The sequence below is a fragment of the Hemitrygon akajei genome, chromosome 21, assembly GCF_048418815.1.
Source record: "Hemitrygon akajei chromosome 21, sHemAka1.3, whole genome shotgun sequence".
NCBI lineage: Eukaryota > Metazoa > Chordata > Chondrichthyes > Myliobatiformes > Dasyatidae > Hemitrygon > Hemitrygon akajei.
In genome coordinates this window covers 70,005,440-70,031,004 of record NC_133144.1, presented here as the reverse complement: position 1 = coordinate 70,031,004, position 25,565 = coordinate 70,005,440, and the positions used below count along the sequence as shown (strand labels likewise).

Here is a 25,565-nt window from a genome sequence, read left to right as displayed (position 1 = left end):
TGGTAGTTTTCAGTGAGATCTCCATGCATTCTTCTAACTTCCAGTGAGTACTGCCCAAAGCTGCCAAATACTCCTGGTATGTTAACCACTTCATTCCCGGAATCATCCTTGTGAACCACCTCTAGACTCTCCAATAACAATACATCCTTTCTGAGATAAGTGGTCCAAAGCAGTTGACAATACTCCAAGTGCAGCCTGATATTATCTCCTTTTATATTCTATTCCCCTTCAAGTAAATGCCAATATTGCATTTGCCTTTCTTACCAAAGACTCGACCTGTAAATTAACCTTCTGGGAGTCTTGCATGAGGACTCCTAAGTCCATTTTCACCTTTGATGTTTGAATTTTCTCCCCATTTAGATGATAGTCTGCAATATTATTCCTTTTACCAAAATGCATTATCATACATTTCCCCACACTGTATTCCATCTGCCACTTTTTTTTTGCCCATTCTTCCAATTTGTCTCAGTCCTGCTGCAATCATATTGTTTTCTCAGCACTACCTACCCCTCCACCTATCTTCATCTCCTCTGCAAACTTTGCCACAAAGCCATCAATTCCACTGTCTAAATCACTGACAAACAATGTGAAAGAAGCGGTCCCAATACTGACCTCTGAGGAACACTTCTAGTCATTGGCAGCTAACCAGAATAGGCCCCTTTTATTCCCACTCGCTGCCTCCAACTTGTCAGCCATTCCTCTGTCCATGCCTATATAGAATTGATAATTATTATATATATTAGTTTATATACACACACATACATACAGCTCACAGTACGCTAGTGTGTTCAGTAAGTTGTAGATATAATAATCAAAAATAATGGTCAATGTTCTTTTGAGTAGAGAATAAATTTTTAGCCAACCTTTTTTGAAAACACAGGTAGTTAAGCTTAGCTTACCTTTCTTGAAATTAATCTCTTTCACTTTCATTAATTTTAAACAGTTGTAAGGCAAACATAATAAATTTCTGTTAATTTCTGTTAAATTCTGTAAAAAAATAAATGGGATTTAATTTTTCTAAAGATAGGCTCGGTGGGTTTAATTGAAGGCTGTACATACTGGCCTTTCAAGCCTGCTCTACCATTCAATAAGATCATGGCTGATCTGACCATGGACTCATCTCCACCTACCTGGCTTTTCCCCATAACCCTTGATTTCCCTACTATGCAAAAATCTATCCAACCTTGTCTTAAATATATTTACTGAGGTAGCCTCCACTACTTCATTGAGCAGAGAATTCCACAGATTCATCTCCCTCTGGGAAAAGCAGTTCCTCTTCATCTGTGTCCTAAATCTGTTTCCCCCCCCCCCCCCCAACAAATCTTAGGCAATGTCCCCTAGCTCTAGTCTCGCCTACTAGTGGAAACAACTTTCCTGACTCTATCTTATCTATCCCTTTCATAATTTTATGTTTCTATAAGATCTCCTCTCATTCTTCTGAATTCCAGCAAGTACAGTCCCAGGCAATTCAATCTCTCATTATAGTCTAACCCCGTCATTTCTGGAATCAACCTGGTGAACTTCCTGTACACTGCCTCCAAAGTCAATATATCCTTCCTCAAGTAAGGAGACCAGAACTGCATGCAGTACTCCAGGTGCAGCTTCACCAGTACCCTGTGCATTTGCAGCATAACCTCCCTACTCTTAAATTCAATCCCTCTAGCAATAAAGGCCAATATTCCATTTGCCCTAACCCTAATACCCTACCAAGAATTTTGAGGAATCCAGAAGAGCGACTGCTGGAGAGAAGAGGAGACGCAGGAAGGATCTTACTACCTAATTGCCTGCATCTCTGCTGTTCCCGTGTCCCTACTGTTACAGTGTCTGCAGATCCCAAATTGGCCTCTTTCATCACCATTGATAATGCAGTTACTCCTGAGGACTTTTTTCCCTCCTGATCTTCGTAAGTGAAGAGCCAGCCATTATCAGAATTGAATGTGAAACCTTTTCAGTTTCTCATGCTGCATCTTGTCTTAGTATTTTACCCACTATAATTTTACGTGCTGGAATTATTAACAAAATCTTTATTATGTTTGTTTTGAGATTACAATAGCTACTTAAAATAATCGGCACTTTTATGTGTCATATGACTGTGAATTGTATTTAAGTATTTTTTCAATTTTGCTGAAGCCATTGCTGCATTTGTAAATTGTTTACTACAGACTAGGCACAATGAAATAGGACAACTTGGATCACCAGTCCATGTAAAACCCATTGATAAGTAGCTTTCAATGTAAGAACGTTTTTTTTGGTGTCCATTGTTGCACTTGTGCAGTGAAGTGACTCAGAAGATTGTAATTCAAAAATCGCCACATTGGACCATCAGACATGTCTGTAAAACACGAGCTAATAATATATAAAAATGAGCAAGTCCATTCAATGCTCTGAAAAAGCATTTAACACTCTTCATCAGCCTACTGTCCTCCCCTCCGTGCAATACAGCGCTCACCAGTTATCAACATCCTCCCCTATCATGCATCAAAAACTGAGAGTGGACTCAACCAAATAAACACTGTCCTATGCGGACTGCCGTACTGAGCTGAGGGACCTCAAATAAGTTTGCTAATGGGGCTGCTCAGTCACTGCTCTCACTGCGAGCGCTAGCATCGCACATCAGGTGAAATTCAATAAACAATGTTTGATTTCTTTGAGTCTCACAGCATTAGCCAGTGCGGGCAAATGGGACTAACTGGTTGATATGGACAAATTTGGCTGAGAGACCTGTTTGGGTGCTGTATATTACTACATCAAGCTTCTCAGTCGTGTTGAGGATTGAAAGAACCATTGAACTCATTCAGTTAATAGGATCTTGTTGAATATTTTCACTCCTTTAATTTAAATGGTGTTGCTCAATTGATTATTGTATAATATTTTAAGACATTTATGCAATATATTTTTACATACATCAAGTAACTGGATTTTGTACACAACTGAGAGAGTATCTGCAGATGCTGGAAATCCAAGCAACACACACAAAATCCTGTCCTACCAAAAGGTCTTAGCCCAAAACGTTGACTGTAGTTCTTTCCATAGATGCTGTCTGGTCTGTTGAGTTCTTCCAGCATTTTGTGTGTGTTGCTTTGTATACAACTGTACATGAATTAATGTTTACTGTATTACACAGCACACAGTTAAGTGGATCATGCAATTAAAGATTGACCACTTTAGCACAAATCATGTATAATGAACTCGACTATCTTCTAAATTGTCAGTGAATACGTAGATTTGATCTCCTGAGAAGATCAACTTTATGTTGTCATCAGAGAGAGTCTAAAGGAGGTTCACAAGGATGATTCTGGGAATGAAGGACTAAATGGGGTGTATGTGGAGAGGATGTTTCCTATGGTGGGGGTATCCAGAGCTAGAGGGTACAGTCTCAAAATTGAGGGGTGACCTTTTAGAATGGAGGTAAGGAGGGATTTTTTTTTAGCCAGGAAGTGCTGAATCTGTGGAATGTTCTGCCAAGTCCATGGGTACATTTAAGGTGGAAGCTAATAGTTTCCTGATCAGTCAGGGCATCAAAGGTTATGGTAAGAAGGCAGGTGTATGGGGTTGAGTGGGATCTGGGATTAGTCATTTTGGAATGGAGCAGACTCGATGGGCTAAATGGCCTAATTCTGCACCTATGTCTTATGGTCTTCCAAAGGAAGAGTTTATTTTTTAATTGTCTTTAATCTTTTATATTCTCAGTAGGAGCAAATGTCCTTGAGACACAGATGTAATCTGTTAAATTTAAACAAATTTAAAGTGAGAAACTGACTTGCTGTATTCTCTTGTACAAGCTGCTGTGGAGCTGAAGGATGATCTTACAAAAAAAGTAATTAAATGCTTACAACTGGCACAAATTTGTTAACAAAAGCATATATGCCATGTGGATTATGGGTTTGCTGAGGGGAGGTAATATTTCTGCTGGAAGTGAAGCACAGTGGGATTTATTTAAAATATATTTATAATCATTTGTCACTCAAGCAAGTGAACATCTGCCAATTAATGCAAAAACTGCCAATCAATTTTTACAAACTGCATTTCAAACTCCAGTAAGCAATTCTATTTTTGTAGTCACCCTTTTTTAAAAAAATGGGAGGGATATAGAGATTTAGCTTTTAAATTAAGGAAAACAGCTGCTTATTCATTTTCTGCTGGGAAGCATCTGAAACGTGGTCTGCATGTGGCCAGGTTGGAAGAATACCACATTGTTTATTTTTAATGAAAAAGAAATTATTAAGAGACCCTAAAGTGACAAATAGTAGCTAAAACATTCTTTCATTTTTGTCTGAACTGTAGTGATTTTTAGCATTATGATGACAAAATGGATAGGCCAAAGAAATGATTATTAGGTAAAGCTGACCAGTCTATTGATTGATCTTAAAATTCTTAAACATGAGTGTTTAATGTTGTGGCAACCTATGCTAATTGAATGTGAGGATCTAACATTTTTCTAACAACAATGGTGGAGCAGAACAAGCAAGTCCCATCCTTGCGGGTGCATTTGTCTGTAAGAGGGGATACAAGACATACAGATAGATAGATAGATAGATAGATAGATACTTTATTCATCCCCATGGGGAAATTCAACATTTTTTCCAATGTCCCATACACTTGTTGTAGCAAAAACTCATTACATACAATACTTAACTCAGTAATAATATGATACGCATCTAAATCACTAACTCAAAAAGCATTAATAATAGCTTTAAAAAAGTTCTTAAGTCCTGGCAGTTGAATTGTAAAGCCTAATGGCATTGGGGAGTATTGACCTCTTCATCCTGTCTGAGGAGCATTGCATCGACAGTAACCTGTCGCTGAAACTGCTTCTCTGTCTCTGGATGGTGCTATGTAGAGGATGTTCAGGGTTTTCCATAATTGACCGTAGCCTACTCAGCGCCCTTCGCTCAGCTACCGATGTTAAACTCTCCAGTACTTTGCCCACGACAGAGCCCGCCTTCCTTATCAGCTTATTAAGACGTGAGGCGTCCTTCTTCTTAATGCTTCCTCCCCAACACGCCACCACAAAGAAGAGGGCGCTCTCAACAACTGACCTATAGAACATCTTCAGCATCTCACTGCAGACATTGAATGACGCCAACCTTCTAAGGAAGTACAGTCGACTCTGTGCCTTCCTGCACAAGGCATCTGTGTTGGCAGTCCAGTCTAGCTTCTCGTCCAACTGTACTCCCAGATACTTGTAGGTCTTAACCTGCTCCACACATTCTCCATTAATGCTGGAATCTGGGGGATAAAAGCACAAACTGCTGGAGGAACTCGACAGGTCAGGATGTTTCTGTGGAGAGAAGTGGATAGTTGATGTTTTAGGCACTGCAACTGGACTGGAAGATAGAGGGGAGGTAGCCAGTATAGTGGGGTAAAGGTAAGAGATAGAACATGAGCCGACATCTGGTGGATCCAGATGAAGAGGGATCATTGGTAGATGGAGGAAAAAGTGGAAATTTAGAACTAGACAGTCTCATTGTGTCTGGTTTTATGCAGAAGATAGTGACCACTCATGTTTTATGTATTTAACTCCAAAAAAGAAGTCCAAACCTTCCTTTTCTCTTCTCTCCCACTTCACCAGACCCTTTTCCCACCCCCACACGCCAGACCCCGTAAGATAAAATGGATTGTAGGCTAACAATAACTGAGAAATTGAGTGATGGTGACGAGATTTTGTTGTGTTCAAAAAGTTGCAATAGGTTTTTCAGATGATAATAAACTTGTATATCAGTTTAGAGAAATGGAATAGCAGACAATTTGGATTTTGCAAAATGGTGAATGTAAGATCCTCTTGGGGAATGTTTGAAAGCCAAATTTGGAGGAATCAACTGCATGGATGAAGGCTGCTGGTAGAAAGTCAGTTCAAAGTTATTGGTATGTTTACTATCACATAAATCTTACCATATTTGATTCATTTTCTTGAAGGCATTTATGGGAGAAAAGAAATACAATAGAATTTTATGAAAATTATACTTAAAAACTGTCAACCAATGTGCAAAAAAGACACACTGCAAGTTGTAAAGCATCCTTGAAAGTTGAGTCCATTGATTGTAGAATCAGTTTAGAGTGGTGAAGCAAATGTTGTATCTTCACTGCTCACTTATGTGAGATCAATTAAAGTAACTGGTTTTAATTTATATCATTCTTCCAAAATTATTAGTTCAGAAGTAAATTTTGATGAAATCAGGTGAACGTTTTTTGATATTTTTGTAGCATTCATAGTCATTTCCAATAAGCTGTTTTGTGTATTTTCTTGAGAAAATTTCCAGCTTGCATTATATACTGTACACATTCAGTTCAATTGACTTTAAACCGGGCAGTCATGTTTTCCAGGTTTCTGTCAGCAATCCAAGCTGGTGGCATTATATATGAACATATCCTTAATCTTCGAGCCCATATTTAGACAACTGATGTTCAGAGAGTTTTTTTCTTAAGAAAATAAATTCAAATGTGTTGGTGGTCTGTTCTCAGCTTTAGTGATTGATTTTTCTGTTAGTCTTTATGTTAGTTGAAGTTTTGTGACATGATGGTGTGTTCTTGACATGGCACATGTTAAGCAGAATTCCAATAGAATCTTATTTATCAATACAATTAGAATTCTACGAAGTAAAATTTGTTAGAGACGTCAATGAACTGGTTATGTTGGGATAACATTTGAGCATAGTGTTTTGTCCTAGGCATGCATTTAAAAATTGAAATCCTACACCAAAGACATCAGATTTTAACCAGCAGGTGGTTTCCTTCCAGCTTAGTTCTGTGTTACCAAGGCCCAGAGGGAATTACTGGCATGAACAGCAGTTTTCTTTTGACAGCAGTGTGTCCTTGTTGCTATTGATTAGCCTGTTCAGTAGAGTGAAAAACATTGATTTAGTCTTAAAACTGGTCGTTATGTGATAATCTTGAAGATAAATGGATGTCAAGTGAGGTATTGGTGGAATGAAATCAAATATACTTGGAGTTATTTATTCCTGTATGCCAGCAATAATATTTTAGTGGTGTTGAAATGTAGCTGTACTTGCTAAATCCTTGACATCACCATTAACTAGGGAGTGCACACAGCATGCATACATTGCTGTATGTACAAAGGCCTAGTTATGCTGATAGAGATTCAGTGGGAAACAATTTTTCACTTCCATTTGATGCTCTCAGAGGTATTGATTCTTTGCTGAGTTATGTTTATACTCTGTGTATGAAACAATTGGCTGTTACTTGTGCTTGAAAAAAATAGTATTACCGCAAGTGTGCCCATGTGTTCAAGCATCGATTTGATCATTTACGGTTAAAACTGGCTCCTGATGAAATATGTTTTTAGAATTGTAACTTTAATTATCTAATCCACTCCCATTCTGCCCTACTTGCCTGTGTCTTGCACTGTGCTAATGGAGCTCAGTGTAAACTTGAGAAGCAACACTCATTTACCATCTTGCAGCCTTCTGGTCTCAAATCAAGTTCTGTAATTTCAATTGACTTTCCCTTTTCATATCAGAGCTGTTCACCTCTTTGTCCATGGTTATTTTAATATTAAATCCATGACTTGATAATATCAAATCCATGACTCGGTTTCAGCATTTTCTATTTTCTTTTTGGTTTTGCTTACCAAAATTGTTTTTTGATCTGTATTATCTGAAGCAAATGACTGGGAATACCTTTTTGATGTGTTCGCACTTAAACTAGGACATATTAGCCAGTATCTTATGGGATTCTGGTATGTGGCTAAACAAGATAATCATCTGCAAAGAAATCTCTATGCAGGATTGGTCTAAAGCAGGGCTTCTTGACCAGAGTTCCGCGATCATGATTTTAAAAAAAACATAGTTTTTTGAACTTTGCACGATGCTCGCGCTTTCAGTGGCAGCCAGTGACTGAGCAGCCCCATCAGCAATTTCATTACAGGTCTTTCAGCAGAGTATAGCAATGCACAATAGTACCATATTTACTATTAGGTTTTGACACAAGATGGGGGAGGCAGTTGGTAATTGGTGAGTGCTGTTGTATGGAGGGGAGGATGGTAGGCTGTTGCTTTCTTCCATGACTTTCTGTCCCCTCCTGTTAGATTTCCCCTTCTCCAGCCCTGTATCTCTTCACCGTATCAGTGAGGAATAACAATTCGCTACAGGACTAGTGGACACTTTTTTGATCTGTGACACCTCAAGGCCAAGACCAAAGGGCTGGAAGCAATAGTAGAAACATAGAAAACCTACAGCACAATACAGGCCCTTTGGCCCACAAAGTCGTGCCGATCATGTCTCTACCTTAGAAATTACTAGGCTTACCTATAGCCCTCTCTATTTTTCTAAGCTCCATGTACCTGTCCAAAAGTCTCTTAAAAGACCCTATTGTATCTGCCTCCACCAACGTTGCCAGCAGCCCATTCCACGCACTCACCACTCTCTGAGTAAAAAAAAACCTACCCCTGACATCTCCTCTGTACCTACTCCCCAGCACCTTAAACCTGTGTCCTCTTGTGGCAACCATTTCAGCTCTGGGAAAAAGCCTTTGACTATCCAGACAATCAATGCCTCTCATCATCTTATACACCTCTATCTGGTCACCTCCCACCCTCCATCACTCCAAGGAGTAAAGGCCAAGTTCACTCAACCTGTTTTCATTAGGCATGCTCCCCAATCCAGGCAACATTTTTGTAAATCTCCTCTGAACCCTTTCTATGCTTTCCACATGTTTCCTGTAGTGAGGTGACCAGAACTGAGCACAGTACTCCAAGTGGGGTCTGACCAGGGTCCTATATAGCTGCAACATTACCTCTCGGCTCCTAAATTCAATTCCACGATTGATGAAGGCCATTACACCGTACGCCTTCTTAACCACAGAATCAACCTGCGCAGCTGCTTTGAGCGTCCTATGGACTCGGACCCCAAGATCCCTCTGATCCTCTACACTGCCAAGAGTCTTACCATTATTATTATATTCTGCCATCATATTTGACCTACCAAAATGAACCACTTCACACTTATCTGGGTTGAGCTCCATCTGCCACTTCTCAGCCCAGTTTTGCATCCTGTCAATGTCCGGCTGTAACCTCTGACAGCCCTCCACACTATCCACGACACCTCCAACCTTTGTGTCATCAGTATGAGACTTCCTCTTTGCAGATGACTGCACTCTTGTAGTGCACAATGAAGGGGACCTGCAGGAGCTTGCTGATTGCCTTGCTGTGGCAGTAAGGAGTTTCAGCCTAACCATCCGCTTACAGAAGACGGAAGTTCTACTTCCTCCCACACCGCATACATTCCAAGAAATCCTCTTCCTCAGCACCCTTACCAATTTGGTTCACCCAATCTATATGTAGATTGAAGTCACCCATTATAACTACTACACACACAAAATGCTGGTAGAACACAGCAGGCCAGGCAGCATCTATTGGGAGAAGCGCTGTCGACGTTTCGGGCCGAGACCCTTCGTCAGGGCTAACCGAAAGGAAAGATAATAAGAGATTTGAAAGTAGTGAGGGGAGGGGGAAATGCGAAATGATAGGAGAAGACCGGAGGGGGTGGGATGAAGCTAAGAGCTGGAAAGGTGATTGGCGAAAGTGATACAGAGCTAGAGAAGGGAAAGGATCATGGGACGGGAGGCCTCAGGAGAAAGAAAGTGGGGGGGGAGCACCAGAAGGGAGATGGAGAACAGGCAAACAACTAAATATATCAGGGATGGGGTAAGAAGGGGAGGAGGGGCATTAACGGAAGTTAGAGAAGTCAATGTTCATGCCATCAGGTTGGAGGCTACCCAGCCGGTATATAAGGTGTTGTTCCTCCAACCTGAGTTTTGATTCATTTTGACAATAGAGGAGGCCATGGATAGACATATCAGAATGGGAATGGGACGTGGAATTAAAATGTGTGGCCACTGGGAGATCCTGCTTTCTCTGGCGGACCGAGCGTAGGTGTTCAGTGAAACGGTCTCCCAGTCTGCGTCAGGTCTCACCAATATATAAAAGGCCACACCAGACACAGTCTACCACACCAGCCGACTCACAGGTGAAGTGTCATCGCTCCCTACGCGACTCCCTTGTCCACTCGTCCCCACCATCTCTTCCCACCAATCTCCCTCCTGGCACTTATCCTTGTAAGCAGAACAAGTGCTACACCTGCCCTTACACTTCCTCCCTCACCACCATTCAGGACCCCAGACAGTCCTTCCAGGTGAGGCGACAGTGCATGCAGGTAGCCTCCAACCTGATGGCATGAGCATTGACTTCTCTAACTTCTGTTAGTGCCCCTCCTCCCCTTCTTACCCCATCCCTGACATATTTAGTTGTTTGCCTGTTCTCCATCTCCCTCTGGTGTTCCCCCCCACCTCCTTTCTTTCTCCCGAGGCCTCCCGTCCCATGATCCTTTCCCTTCTCCATCTCTGTATCACTTTCGTCAATCACCTTTCCAGCTCTTAGCTTCATCCCACCCCCTCCGGTCTTCTCCTATCATTTTGCATTTCCCCCTCCCCCCACTACTTTCAAATCTCTTACTATCTTTCCTTTCGGTTAGTCCTGACGAAGGGTCTTGGCCCGAATGTCGACAGTGCTTCTCCTATAGATGCTGCCTGGCCTGCTGTGTTCCACCAGCATTTTGTATGTGTTGTAATTACTCTTGGATAGATTTGTTGAGTATGCCTACAGGAAAATGAATCTCGGGGTTGTATATGGTGACATAGATGTACTTTGATTATAACGTTTACTTTAATTTTAGCAGCATCCCAGGGATGTGTATTTTCCACAAGATGACAGTTGAGTTTGTGTTGATAGTTTCATGAAGCAGCTGTATTTATGGTTGGGCTCGATCCTTGGACCCAGAAAGGAATGAATCAATGATTTGCATTGTTTGTGAAGATGAGATGTTACAAAAATAAAATATGAGGGGTCTGATGTCTTTGAAAATGAACTAACTAAAGGGTGTAATAATTGTTATAACTTTTTGTAATACTTGTTATGTTTTATAGTATTACATTTAATCTGCATCAATAAAATAAGTTACAGTAATTTTTTTACCCATCAACTGATTTGTTAAATAAGTATTTCAAGTTAAATAAGTATTTCAAGTTAATGGATAATAATGTTAGAATTTGAATAATTATAGTTCTCTTAACTTCCCCCATCTAAATCCTCACTACAGTAACGTTTCCTCGCAGATCTGAGCATGCATTTAGCAGTAGGGTAGTGGTAGAAAATAATGAGTCATCTCAATGGAGAAGGATTGCATGATAATCCAGTTGGATTGTAACTCCTAAAGAGTTCAAAGCTCCTTTCTTTCAATTATTTTTCAAAGAGTTGGAGTACACATATGTCACCATATACTATACTGAGACTCATTTTCTTGTAGACATTCACAATAAATACAATGAAACAATAGAATTAATTTAAAAAAACTGCACGTGACAAACAGCCAGTGTGCAAAAGACAACAAATTGTGCAAATATGAAAAGTAAAACAATAATAATAATAATAATAAATTAATAAATAATATTGAGAAACACACATAGATGCTGCCTGGCCTGCTGAGTTCCTCCAGCATTCCATTGGGAAAAAAGTACAGTCGACATTTCAGGCTGAAACCCTTCAGCAGGACAGTCCTGCCAAAGGGTCTCAGCCCGAAAAGTCGACTATGCTTTTTTCCACAGATGCTGCCTGGCCTATTAAGTTCCTCCAGCATTTTGTGTGTGTTGCTCGGATTTCCAGCATCTGCAGATTTTCTCTTGTCTGATGATAATATTGAGAGCATGAGTTGTAGAGTTCTTGAAAGTGAGTCTATAGGTTGGCAACACACACAAATTGCTGGTGGAACGCAGCAGGCCAGGCAGCATCTATAGGAAGAAGCACTGTCGACGTTTCGGGCCGAGACCCTTCGTGTAGCTTGAATTTCCAGCATCTGCAGATTTCTTCATGTTTGCTATAGGTTGTGGAATCAGTTGTGTTTGTGGAATCAGTTGTGTTGAGGTGAGCGAAGTTTTCCATGCTGGTTCAGGAGCCTGATGGTTGAGGGATAATAACTGTTCCTGAACTTAGAGGTATTGGTTCTGAAGTTTCTGTTCCACCTTCCTGATGGCAAAAGTGAGAAGAAAGTGTAGCTTGGATAGTGGGAATTCTTGAAGATGTTCAGAGCCTGCTTTGCACTGATAAACAGAATCCCAAATCTTTGCCTGCCTTCTGATTTGTTTCATAATGTACATAGGCTTAAATACTACAATCTGTGAGAGATTCAGAAGCAACCATTTGTAACACCTTAACTTACCTTGAGACTTGAATGATAAAGAAAATCATAACACCTTTTTTTAAACTTTTGTTTAGCATTTCAAAAGTTTATCCTAGATTGCTTGATATGTATCTGTTATGTTTAGTATGCTGAGTTATACTTTTGTCAGACTGATTCGTCACTTCAGTTTGAAATATTTTTACTACTTAATTTGCACAACTTACTGAATTACTTCTGGGGTAAAGTGGAATAATTCCTATGTTTGTAGTTTGATAGTTGCAAAGATAATATTGTCTGGTTATGCTTTGTAGCGAAGTTCCAGGTTGCTGACACATCATCAGAAAATATCATTTCATAACTCAGGCCTGTTTAAATAGAATTTGGGAAATTAAATGTGTTATTCCAAAAACATAACACTTAACACTACTTTGAATTTTCATGATGAAGTCATTCATAATGCTTTCCAAAGTATTTTATTTTGGTTCTGCAGTAACCAGATCATTGAATTTTATTTACAGATGGGAAAATAAAGTGACCTTTTTACATTAAGTTGAGGATTCAATTAAATTTATAGAAAGTATTCCGAAGCTTTGTCCTTCAGCCTAATATGGCGTCTGCTTTGTTCTGAACCATCGGGGACCATTAAACATTGCCCAATCTATCACAAGCTCATTACCTCCTTCCATCCAGTCCATCTTCAAAGTACATCACATTACTAGCATTTCATTTGGCACTCCTGTTTGCACTATTTTTCTTCGTTGTTGTCCTTTGTATTTATTGTTACTATGTACTCTGCTAACTTGGAGTTCCACATGGGCAAGGAATTTCCTTGTACCCTGATGTCAATGACAATAAACTAATCAGAATTAAAGGGAAAACATAGCCAAGATGACTTAAGGTATGTTGCATGAGCAATGCAGACCACAGTAATAAACGTTGGTCACTTGACTGCACAGTCGACAAAAAAACTGTCCATTGATCAATGTGGAAGGAGTTGTATTGATAAATTGTGATGCACTTTCAAACTAGATTATGTGAAAATGCTGTGTACTTTATAAATGATACAAAATATTTAATAGTGTATGATTTATTGTGAAGGTTGTGGCTATACAATTAAATGAAGTAAATCTCTTGTCTCTAGCCCCGTGCAAATCCCTTTCCAATCTGCAGTTTTTGCCTGGGAACAAAGGAATGCAATCGAGAGAAAAAGGCAGAAGATCTCATCTCTTGCGCTGACTGTGGTAGCAGTGGTGAGTTGAATCTGTTAGTACAGTAGTAGTGCAACAAATGCAAAGAAATTTTACATTGGTGGGAATCTTCCAGATTTATTCACTGTTAAGGCATTTTTCCAAGATTAACATGCCTAATTAGATCTATTGTTTCCATATACATTCTGAGGCCTCCGTGGATATTTTGTCCTAGTTGTCTACGTATACTTCATCCAGCACACCAGCCAGGGTAATATGAGATGGAGAACAAGCTGTTGTCTATACAGTAGGCTCCTACTTTCCATGCAGCTCGTGAATCCAAAGGAACGACAGGGACCAATACACTTTGGCACCACCAGTTGCAGGAGTTGCCAGTTGAACTCAATGTTGGACCACCACAGGAACTCCAGCTCTGGATTTGTCCCTCTGGGTTTACACCTGAAGCCTTCCACTGAGTGGGTATAGCTGCAAAGCAGTGGAGGTTTAGACCATAAGACACAGGAGCAGATTTAGGCCATTTAGCCCATTGTCTCCGTTCTGCCATTCCATCATGGCTGATCATAGATCCCACTCAACCCCATACACCCGCCTTCTCGCCATAACCTTTGATGCCCTGACCAATCAGGAAATGATCAGTTTTCGCTTTAAGTATACCCACAGTCTTGGCCTCCACCGCAGTCTGTGCCAGAGCATTCCACAGATTCACAACACTCTAGATTTTAAAAAAAGTCCTCCTATCTTCCTATTCTAAAGGGCCACTCCTCCACCATAGGAAACATCCTCTCCACATCCACCCAATCTAGTCCCTACAACATTCGGTAGGTTCCAATGAGATCTCACATATTCTTCTAAATTCCAGCGAATCTAGGCCCAAAGCTGCTAAATGCTCCTCATCTGTTAACCCCTTCTCTCCCAGAATCTCCTTTGGGCTCTCTTCAATGATAACACATACTTTCTGACATATGGTGCCTAAAACTGTTGACAGTACTCCCAAGTGTGGCCTGACTAGTGTCTTATAGGAACATTTTCTCCTCATTTTTATATTCTATTCCACCTTTACCACACACTCAACCTGTAAATTAGCCTTCTGGGTGTCTTGCACGAGGTCTCCTAAGTCTCTCTGCACCTCTGATGTTTGAATATTCTCTGAACTATTGTTCCTTGTACAAAAGAACATTGTCACACATTTCCCAAGACTATCCCATCTGCCACTCTCTAGCCCATTCTTCCAATTTGTCTAGGTCCTGCTGCAATTACATTGCTTCCTCAGCACTACCTATCTCTCCAGCTATCTTCATATCATTCATAAACTCTGCCACAAAGCCATCAATTCCATTATCTAAATCATTGACAGATTTTTTACTCAGAGAGCAGTGAGTGCGTGGAATAGCTGCCAGTAACGGTGGTGGAGGTGGATGTGATAGGATCTTTTAAGACACTTTTGGATAGGTACATGGAGCTTAGAAAAATAGAGGGCTATGGGTAAGCCTAGTAATTTCTAAGGTAGGGACATTTTCGGCACAATTTGTGGGCCGAAGGGCCTGTATTGTGCTGTAGGTTTTCTATGTTTCTATGTAACACTGTGAAAAGGCAGTGATCCCAAAACTGACCTCTGAGGAACAACAGTAGTCACTGGCTGCCAACCAGAAAAGATCCCTTTTATTTCCACCTGCTGCGTCCTGCCTGTCAGCCATTCCTCTATACATGCCAGTATCTTTTCTGTAATGCTATAGGATTTTATCTTGTTAAGCAGCCTCATGTGTGGGACTTTATCAAATACCTTCTGAAAATCCAAGTAATTGACAACCACTACCTCTCCTTTGTCTATCCTGCTTGTTATTTGCTCGAAGAGCTCTGGCAAATTTGTCAAGCAAGATTTCCCGTGGCAGAAACCATGCTGACATTAACTTATTTTATCATTTGTCTCCAAATACCCTAAAGCCTCATCCTTAATAATAGACTCCCAACACTTTCCTGACCATTGACGTCAGGCTAACCGGCTTATAATTTCCTTTCTTTTGCCTTCCTCCCTTCTTAAAGAGTGGCGTGACATTTGCAATTTTCCAGTCCTCCGGGATCATGCCAGAATCAAGTATTTATTGAAAGATCATGACCAATGCATCTGTTATCTCCTCAGCAACCTCTCTCAGCACTCTGGGATGTAGTCCATCTGGTCCACATAATTTATCCACCTTAAGATCTTTCAGTTTGCCTAGCACCTTTTGTAATAGCAATGACACTCACTCCCGCTTACTGACACTCACAGACATCTGGCACACTGCTAGTGTCTTTCAAGGTGAAGACAGATGGAAAGTACCGTTTAGGTTCCTCTGTCATTCCTTTGTCCCCCATTACTACCACACCAGCATCATTTTCCAGTGGTCAAATATCAACTCTCATCTCCCCTTTATTCTTTATATAACTGGAAAAAACTTCGGTATCCTGCTTTATATGATTGGCTAGTTGGCCCTCATATTTCATCTTTTTCCTACCTGTAGCTTTCTTAGTTGCCTTTTGTTCAATTTTAAAAGCTTCCCCATCATCTCACTTCCCACTCACGTTTACTACATTATATGCCCTTTCCTTGGCTTTCATGCACTCCTTAACCTCCCTTGTCAGCCACGGTTTCCTACTCCTGCCATTTGAGTGCAACTTCTGTGGGACATGTCTATCCTGCACCTGATAGAAAACATAGAAAACCTACAGCACAATACAGGCCTTTCGGCCCACAAAGTTGTGCCAAACATGTCCCTACCTGAGAAATTACTAGTGCAAATGTGAGGAAATCTGCAGATGCTGGACATTCAAGCAACATGCACAAAATGTTGGTGGAATGCAGCAGGCCAGGCAGCATCTATAGGAAGAAGTACAGTCAACTTTTCGGGCTGAGACCATTCATCAGGACTAACAGAAAGAAGAGATAGTAAGAGATTTGAAAGGGGGGAGGGGGATCCGAAATGATAGGAGAAGACAGGAGCTGGAGGGCTGAAGCTAAGAGCTGGAAAGTTGATTGGCAAAAGGGATACACAGCTGGAGAAGGAAGAGGATCATGGGATGGGAGGCCTAGGAAGAATGAAAGGGGGAGGGGAGCACCAGAGGGAGATGGAGAGCAGGCAAGGAGTGATTGTGGGAGGGGCAGTGAGAGAAAAGGAAAAAGGGCAGGGAGAGAGAGAGATAGATAAATAAATAGATAAGGGATGGGGTAAGAAGGGGAGGGGGCATTAATGAAAGTTAGAGTTCATGCCATTAGGTTGGAGGCTACCTAGACGGAATATAAGGTGTTGTTCTTCCAACCTGTGTGTGGCTTCATCTTGACAGTAGAGGAGGCCATGGATAGACATATCAGACTGGAAATGGGATGTGGAATTAAAATGTGTGGCCACTGGGAGATCCTGCTTTTCTGGGTCAAAATGTGGTCGAAAAGTTGAAGGGCCAAAGAAATTAGTCCTAACTCTTAATAATTTCTCCTTTGGCTCCTCCCACTTCCTCCAATCCAAAAGTGTAGCCATGGGCACCCATGTGGGTCCCAGCTCTGCCAGCCTTTTTGTTGGCTTTGTGGAATAGTCCATGTTCCAAGCATATATGGTCATCCGTCCCCCACTTTTCCTTCACTACATCGACGACTGCATTGGCGCTGCGTCCTGTATGCATGCTGAGCTCGTTGACTTCATTAACTTTGCCTCCAACTTTCACCCTGCCCTCAAATTTGCCTGGTCCATTTCTGACACCTCCCTCCCCTTTCTTGAGCTATCTCTATCTTTGGAGATGGCTTATCTACTGATATGTACTATAAGCCTGCGGACTCTCACAGCTATCTGGACTATTCCTTTTCCCACCCTGTCTCTTGCAAAAATGCCATCACCTTCTCGCAATCCCTCTGTCTCCGCCGCATCTGCTCTCAGGATGTATGCGGGATGGTTTTCTGAACCAACGTGTCGAGGAACCAACTAGAGAGCAGGCCATTCTAGATTGGGTATTGAGCAATGAGGAAGGGTTAGTTAGCAATCTTGTGGTGCGAGGCCCCTTGGGTAAGAGTGACCATAATATGGTGGAATTCTTCATTAAGATGGAGAGTGACATAGTTAATTCAGAAACAAAGGTTCTGAACTTAAAGAAGGGTAACTTTGAAGGTATGAGACGTGAATTAGCCGAAGTCAAAATATAAGTGAGAGGATTGTTATCCGTTCTCACCTCAAACTTGGCTCCATACAGGTAATCGCTCAACTTGTCCACCCACTTCAGCGCCAGGAACTCCAACTTGTGAGTGGGATAGTTTCTCTCAGATGGCGACAAGCTTCGGCTGACAAAGGCTACCGGTCTCAATGCTTTGCCATGCTCCTGGTACAGAACAGCCCCTAGACCCTCTCAGCTGGCATCCGTGTGCAGCACATATGGCTTCTGGGGATCAGCAAAAGCCAACACCGGGGCTTAGGTCAGTGCCCTTTTCAAAGATCGGAATGCCTCTTCACATTGATCATCCCATCTCGAGCCAAAAGGTTCTGCCGGGTTCCAGTATCCTCCAGCGTCTTGCCTCCGGTCCCCCTTCCTTTTCTTTCCCACCGGGGGATAGCCACACAACAGCTGAGTCAACGAGTGACACATTCTGGCGTATCCTTTCACGAATCGGCGGTAATACCCACAGAACCCCAAAAATGAGCGCAGAGCGCTCACTTTCTGTGGTCACGGCCTCTATCTCAGGTGGATCAGTAGCCACTCCCTCTTGCGAAATGAAATGGCCAACGTAGCTGACCGACGACTTGCAGAACTGGCATTTGTCCAGGGAAAGCTTCAGCCCTTCCTCCTTAAGCCGGCTTAATACCTTTAACAGCCGCTCTTCATGTTCCTCCAAAGTCGATCCAAACACTATCAAATCGTCCAGGTACACCAGCACCTCTAATAGAATCATATCCCCCACAGTCCTCTCCATGAGCCTCTGGAAGGTGGCTGGGGCCCCCGATATGCCTTGGGGCATTCGTTCGAACTGGAAGAACCCCAGCGGGCAGATAAAGGCTGTCTTCTCTTTATCGCCCTCACTCATCGGGATCTGGTAATACCCACTTCTTAAGTCCAGCACACTGAACCATTTCGCTCCACTCAGGCAGGCCAACGCGTCCTCGACCCTCGGGACACTATATTGATCAGGGACAGTTCGCTGATTCTAGGTCCTGTAGTCAACACACATGCGCACCCTCCCATTCTTCTTCAGTGCCACCACTATTGGGGATGCATAAGGACTTTGAGACTCAGCTATGATTCTGGCTATCCCCCAGAGGCCCCAGATGAGTGGGGAGGCCGAAGAATACTGTAGGGGATGCAGTCGTTGTATCCGGAGGAAGACCCTGCCAGCGTCAGCAGCTCCACTGTCGCACTTGCATAGTGCGGGACCTCTGGACCTGGTATGTATGGATCTTCTGTCGATTGAGCCTGGCACCAGCAACACTGCGAATGTCTTAGTCATCACTGATCATTACACTCGCTATGCTCAGGCATTTCCCACTATGGATCAGAAGGCGATGACAGTGGCGAAGGAGTTATGGGAGAAGTATTTTGTTCAATATGGCCTTCCTAGGCGAATCCATAGTGAAATGGGGCGGGACTTTGAGAGCCGCCTTATCCATGAATTACTGACTATGCTTGGGGTTGAGAAATCCAGGACTACCCCTTATCACTACAGGGTGATCCTCAGCCAGAGAGGTTCAACAGGACCTTGTTGGATATGCTCGGGACGCTGGAGATGGGGCAGAAAAATAAATGGAGTCGTCATATTGGACAATTGGTTCACTGTTACAATTGTACTCGCAATGATGCTACAGGGTATTCGCCTTGTTATCTGATGTTCGGGCGGGAAGCGAGGTTGCCCATTGACTTGTGTTTTGGGGCTGAAGTGGGTGAATTACCCGGGAAGCCCTATCTAAAGTATGTGTCCGATATGCAGAGGGAGTTACAGAGGGCGAACGAGTTGGTCGAGGCGGCGGCTACCAAACAAAATCAGAGGAATAAGATGAGATATGATCAAAAGGTGAAGTTTGCCCAATTATTGCCGGGTGACCGGGTCCTTTTATGGAATTTGGGACTCCCTGGTAAGCACAAGTTGGCAGATCGATGGGCGGCCAGCCCCTATGTAATAGAGAGCCAGATGCCGAATCTACCAGTTTACCAGGTGAAACCTGAGGATGGGAATGGGCCTATCAAAGTACTCCATCGGAATCACCTGCTGCCCCTGGGTCAAGCGGTGCGGGTGGACAAGGAGCAGAGTGGGAGGTTATGCCTAGTACAAGGACTCTGCGAGGGCGCGGAGCAAGGGAAGAGCCCGCTGCTGAAGAGCTGAGATGGGTCCGTAACCCGGGAATGGATACCGATTCGGAAGATGACGACTCAGATGAGTGGCCCCTGCTCCCATTCGCTGGCGTTTCAGTACCAGAAGAGGAGGCTCCTGGCCCTTCCCCTACTGAGTTGGGCGAGAGGAGGGAAGGTGTTGATGGTCAGATGGAGAGGCAGCCAGTGTTGGGGGGAGAGAGGGTGGAACCCGAACATGAGCCAGAGGGTTCTCAGGTGAGGGGGGAACCCCGTGAGGGAGGGAGTGAGGATCTGACAGGTAGACCTGGGGTGTCCGAGGCAGAGGCTTCACAGGTGAAGAGGGAGCCCAGTGAGGCGGAAGGGTCGGCAGAAGGGGTACGGAGATCTCAGAGGAGTAGGCGCCCCCCCAGAGTGGTTGACATATGTGGTGCCAGGAGAACCGAGTGTGATTTCTACTGCTCTGGGTAGTTATGTCGCTGCTTTCTGCACCTGAGTTGGGTTTTGTGTGTTGCAAGAAGCCTTGGGGAACTCTGGTAATGTCATGAGGGCATGACATTTGCTGGTGGGGGGAGAATGTACAATGTACTGTGTATGTTAATCAAAATGGTTTCTTTGGTTTGCTAGAGTAGGAATGCTTTTATGTTTGATAAGTGTTTTCTCTCGCAGTTGTTTAGCTTTGGACTTGCTGATATGGGGATTGTATTCATTTTTTATCCAATGGGGAATGTTATTTTGTCTTGTGAGACTGGGAGCTTGGGGGTTTTGCGGTCTTTTCAGGGGAGGTGGGAAGGAGACGCCGAGGAAGGTGGACGTGCGCTACACTGCTCGGTCGACCACCGGGGGTGGTCCCAGGTGCGAGGACGTGGAGGTTGGAGGAAAGTGACGAGGGTTCGAATGGTTCGATGGTTGAGCTCCAACGATGTGCACTAAACTGACTTAACTTTGATAAGTTGGCGCCTTTTACTTTATTTTCTTTTCCTTCATATATACTGTATTGCATAGTACTCTTTTAGTTTTAGTAAAATCTTTAAAGTATATTCCATAATGGTATCTGGTGTGAGTTTGATATTGTGTGTGTACGCGCGGCATAAACCTGATTCTCTCTGCATCTGCATGGAGGTGGGGTTGGTGAGTGGCTGGATCTCCTTTTCCCCTAGACATATACCAGCCTGTTGGGTAAGTGTTACACACAGTAAGTACAGGAAACACAATAGAATCAATGAAAGACCACACCCAACAGGATGAACAAAGGACAAACTGCAAATGCAACAAGTGAAAAAATGATAATAATAAATAAGCAATAAATGTCGAGAACATGAAATGAAGAGTCCTTGAAAGGGAGTCTGTACATTGTGAAAACAGTTAAGTGATGGGATGATTGAAGCTATCCCCTCTGGTTCAAAAGCCTGATGCTAGAGGGGTAATAACTATTCCTGAACTTGGTGGTGTGGGTCCTGAGGCCCATGTTATTGAGATGTTTGTTCTTGAACCTTAGCCATTACATAATGTGAATTGATCAAGTAACTGTATACAAATACCTGATGATGTGTGTTTTCCCAGGGCATTTTACACTTAAAAGTAGCCGCTTAGGCTAAGGTGACACCAGAAATAAACCCTGAACTATTTAATTATTTTACACAGCATAATGTAATGTTTTATATAAACTATCATTAAAACACATTTTGACAGCAAAGGAAATAATGTGAATATGTAAACCATGACATAAGTTTAATAGCCCCATAGAAATGTATACAAGTATTACTTCTCTAACTTCCGTTAATGCCCCTCCTCCCCTTCTTACCCCATCCCTGACATATTTAGTTGTTTGCCTATTCTCCATCTCCCTCTGGTGCTCCCCCCCCCCTTTCTTTCTCCTGAGGCCTCCCGTCCCATGATCCTTTCCCTTCTCCAGCTCTGTATCACTTTCGCCAATCACCTTTCCAGCTCTTAGCTTCATCCCACCCCCTCCGGTCTTCTCCTATCATTTCGCATTTCCCCCTCCCCCACTACTTTCAAATCTCTTACTATCTTTCCTTTCGGTTAGCCCTGATGAAGGGTCTCGGCCCGAAACGTCGACAGCGCTTCTCCCTGTAGATGCTGCCTAGCCTGCTATGTTCTACCAGCATTTTGTGTGTGTAGTTGCAAGTATTTTGTATCTCTTTTCACTTAAAATGCTATCTTTTTATTGCCAAAACCAATGTTTTCATAAATGTGCAATATATTCAGTGTAATTGGCTCTACTCCTGAACCCTTTGATTCTATCCTTTCTTGTTTTAATGTATTTTTCTGAGGTGTTTTGCTCATCTCATGGGTTTTTTTTAACCTGCCTTTCTCTCGTGTATCCATCTTGTTTTGTTTAGTCTCACACCCATTCCTTTCTTACTTTCTTGTGTTCATGTTGTTGAATTGGGATCCAGATTGGTGTTTTTATTGTGTGTTTCTATATATTTTTAGCTTTCTTTATATTTGCACCATCTCCTGTTTTATCTAAACATTTATTAAGTTATCGTATCGTCAGTATATTCTGGATAATTAAGCAGCTCTCCTGATTAACTGAAGTTTAAGAAAAGATAAACTACTATTTAACTGAGCAGCAAATTATGTATTTAAATGAAATACTAGACAAATTAGAACTACCAATTCTACTACAGTACTATGTATTGTACTATAAAACTGTATTAGTTCCTAATAGTTATTGACAGAGGAATTCATACAGTGAACGATGCCCTATCTTTTGATTGTAAATGAACAAAATCAGCACAGACACCTGGAGCAGATAATGGACTGCCGCCTTACATGAAGTAGTGTTGTCAAAAAAATCACTTTTTTAATTCGGTGTCAGTCGGCCCAAATAAATAACATAAGCATACAAAGTTGATAATTTTTTTAAACTGTTTGCTCTAAGCACAGTGCAGTTTCTAATGGCCAGCATGTGCATATGAATGATGATAGTTAGAAACTGTTGCATCTTCCATTCAAGATTTTTGTTGATACCTTCAAATTCTTTGCAATTTCTAATTTGCTGAAGTAGTGAATTCTTCTCATTTTCACTTCTGGTTACTTCTTGCATCTCCAAGCCTGAATGCTTGAATCCCCCATTGAGCAAAAAGAGTTCTGAATTGTCTTAAGCTCATTTCTCATCAACTATCAGTGACAAAGAGCACTACTTTTTGAACATAAAGACACACAACTGACACTATTAAAAAAACTGTTCATTTGAAGCATGGTGTAGTGTCTAATGGCCATGCAAGTGCATGCGACTGATATTCGTTAGAAGCTGTTTGACAACAGTCTGCTCACAGTTTTCCTTATCTAATCTGATTTAGACTGATTTGCAGTATAAAGGTCGAGCATGTGGTCAAGTCTTTTGTTACTTCTTTACCTGCCTTGTTTGCTGGTACAGGCTGACCCTGCCTGACCTGCACTATGATGAACATTCATAAAATTGTGACCATACAATTACACCTCATTCTTGACTTCTGGACAACACCATCTCCAGATCTAACAACATTGTGTATAGGTTTACTTTGTTTTTTCTATTATTCTTGGTGTAGCATTTTGCACCACCTTTTCAAATAAAAGACAATTTTTGCACTTAAAATTAGTTCTTTTGTTTGCTCTTACAACATTGCTACGTTACTAAAGTCTTTTCTCACAAATTCTTCAGATCAATAGTACAGCCTTCCGAACCCTCAACTATGAAGGTTTGTAAATCTGCATAGCCAATATCAGAAAGCTAACGGCAGCCTTGCTGAGTTCTGATATATTCCCACTATCGTGTGTCCACGTGGTTATGCTTTTACTGATCTTGTGTATTGAATGGTTTGAACTGAATGGCAGATATGAAGAGACTTTCACTGTGCCCAGGTCTTCTCTGTTAACCTTGTGTGTTTTCCCATTTCTGCTGTTGCTAAACCAGAGCACAGTGAGGTTTGAATTTAGGATTTTTTTTGAATAATTTAATGCCAAAGCATGGGTTGCTTTTGGTGACCGAACCTGCAAGATGAGCTTTGTTTTGAGTAACACTGAATAACTAGAAATAACTCTCTGTAATATTATCAGCTCTTAAAATAATGTTTCCCTTTTATAGGGCATCCATCATGTTTAAAATTCTCTCCAGAGTTAACAGCCCATGTGAAAACCTTAAGATGGCAGTGTATTGAGTGCAAGACTTGCAGTGCTTGTCGAGATCAAGGAAAAAATGCTGTAAGTATTATTTTTTTTCACGCTTCTAAAGATCATCTTTATCACTACATGTTTTGTAGAGGAGAAGAGTGGAAATTTAATGCATTTCATCAACTTCCCTCAAAGTTAGTAGAACATAGAACAGTACAGCACAGGAAAAGGCCATTCAGATCATAACCTTATGTCAAACTAATTAAATTAGTAATTAAATTTCACAGTAGAGGACACGTCTAATATGCCAAAGAATGATGTTATGGACGAAATGGGAGGTGAGGACCTTGATAAAATCACTGTCACTAAAGAGATAGTGATCAGCAAACTAGAGGGCCTGCAGGTCGATGTCCCCTGGTCCTGATGGAATGCATCCCAGGGTGCTAAAGGAATTGGCAGAGGTTATAGTAAATGCGTTGGTAATCATTCATCAAAACTCTATAGACTCTGGACAGGTCCTGGCAGATTGGGAGACAGCAAATAGAACCATAGAACATTACAGCACAGAAATAAGCCTTTTGGCCCTTCTTGGCTGTGCCGAACCATTTTTCTGCCTAGTCCCACTGACCTGCACCTGGGCCATATCCCTCCAAACCCCTCTTATCCATATACCTGTCCAAGTTTTTCTTAAATGTCAAAAGTGAGCCCGCATTCACCACTTCATCTGGCAGCTTATTCCACACTCCCACCACTCTCTGCGTGAAGAAGCCCCCCCCCCCATGTTCCCTTTAAACTTTTCCCCCTTCACCCTTATCCCATGACCTCTGGTTTTTTCCTCCCCTGGCCTCAGTGGAAAAAGCCTGCTTGCGTTCACTCTATCTATACCCATCATAATTTTATACACCTCAATCAAATCACCCCTCATTCTCCTACGCTCCGGGGAATAAAGTCCTAACCTATTCAACCTTTCTCTGTAACTCAGTTTCTCAAGCCCCAGAAACATTCTTGTAAACCTTCTCTGCACTCTTTCAACCTTATTAGTATCCTTCCTGTAATTAGGTGACCAAAACTGCACACAATTCTCCAAATTCAGTCTCACCAATGTCTTATACAACCTCACCATTATATTCCAACTCATACTCAATACTTTGATTTATAAAGGCCAATGTACCAAAAGCTCTCTTTACAACCCTATCTACTTGTGACGCCACTTTTAGGGAATTATGTATCTGTACTCCCAGATCCCTCTGTTCTACTGCACTCCTCAGTGTCCTACCATTTACCTTGTATGTTCTACCTTGGTTTGACCTTCCGAAGTGCAATACCTCACACTTGTCTGCATTAAACTCCATCTGCCATTTGTCAGCCAATTCCTTCAACTGGTCCAAATCCCTCTGCAAGCTTTGAAAACATTCCTCACTGTCCACTACACCTCCAATCTTTGTATCATCAGCAAATTTGCTGATCCAGTTTGCCACATTATCATCCAGATCATTGATATAGATGACAAATAACAATGGACCCAGCACTGATCCCTGTGGCACACCACTAGTCACAGGCCTCCACTCAGAGTAGCAATCCTCCATTACCACTCTCTGGCTTCTTCCATTGAACCAATGTCTAATCCAATTTACTACCTCTCCATGTATACCTAGCGACTGAATCTTCCTAACTAACCTCCCATGCAGGATCTTGTCAAAGGCCTTACTGAAGTCCATGTATACAACATCCACTGCCTTCCCTTCATCCACTTTTC

At 42.0% G+C, this 25,565-nt stretch overlaps 1 protein-coding gene across 2 annotated transcripts in view; it reads left to right on the top strand.

Annotated features, from left to right (window-relative positions):
* Positions 1-25,565, top strand: part of kat6b (K(lysine) acetyltransferase 6B) — a 252,441-nt gene that overhangs the window by 31,917 nt on the left and 194,959 nt on the right. For both annotated transcript variants that reach the window (XM_073025716.1, XM_073025715.1), the window contains exons 3-4: positions 13,330-13,438; positions 23,784-23,899. In XM_073025716.1, coding sequence (XP_072881817.1) covers positions 13,330-13,438; positions 23,784-23,899 — 225 coding nt within the window. The remainder of the gene's footprint in view (positions 1-13,329; positions 13,439-23,783; positions 23,900-25,565) is intronic.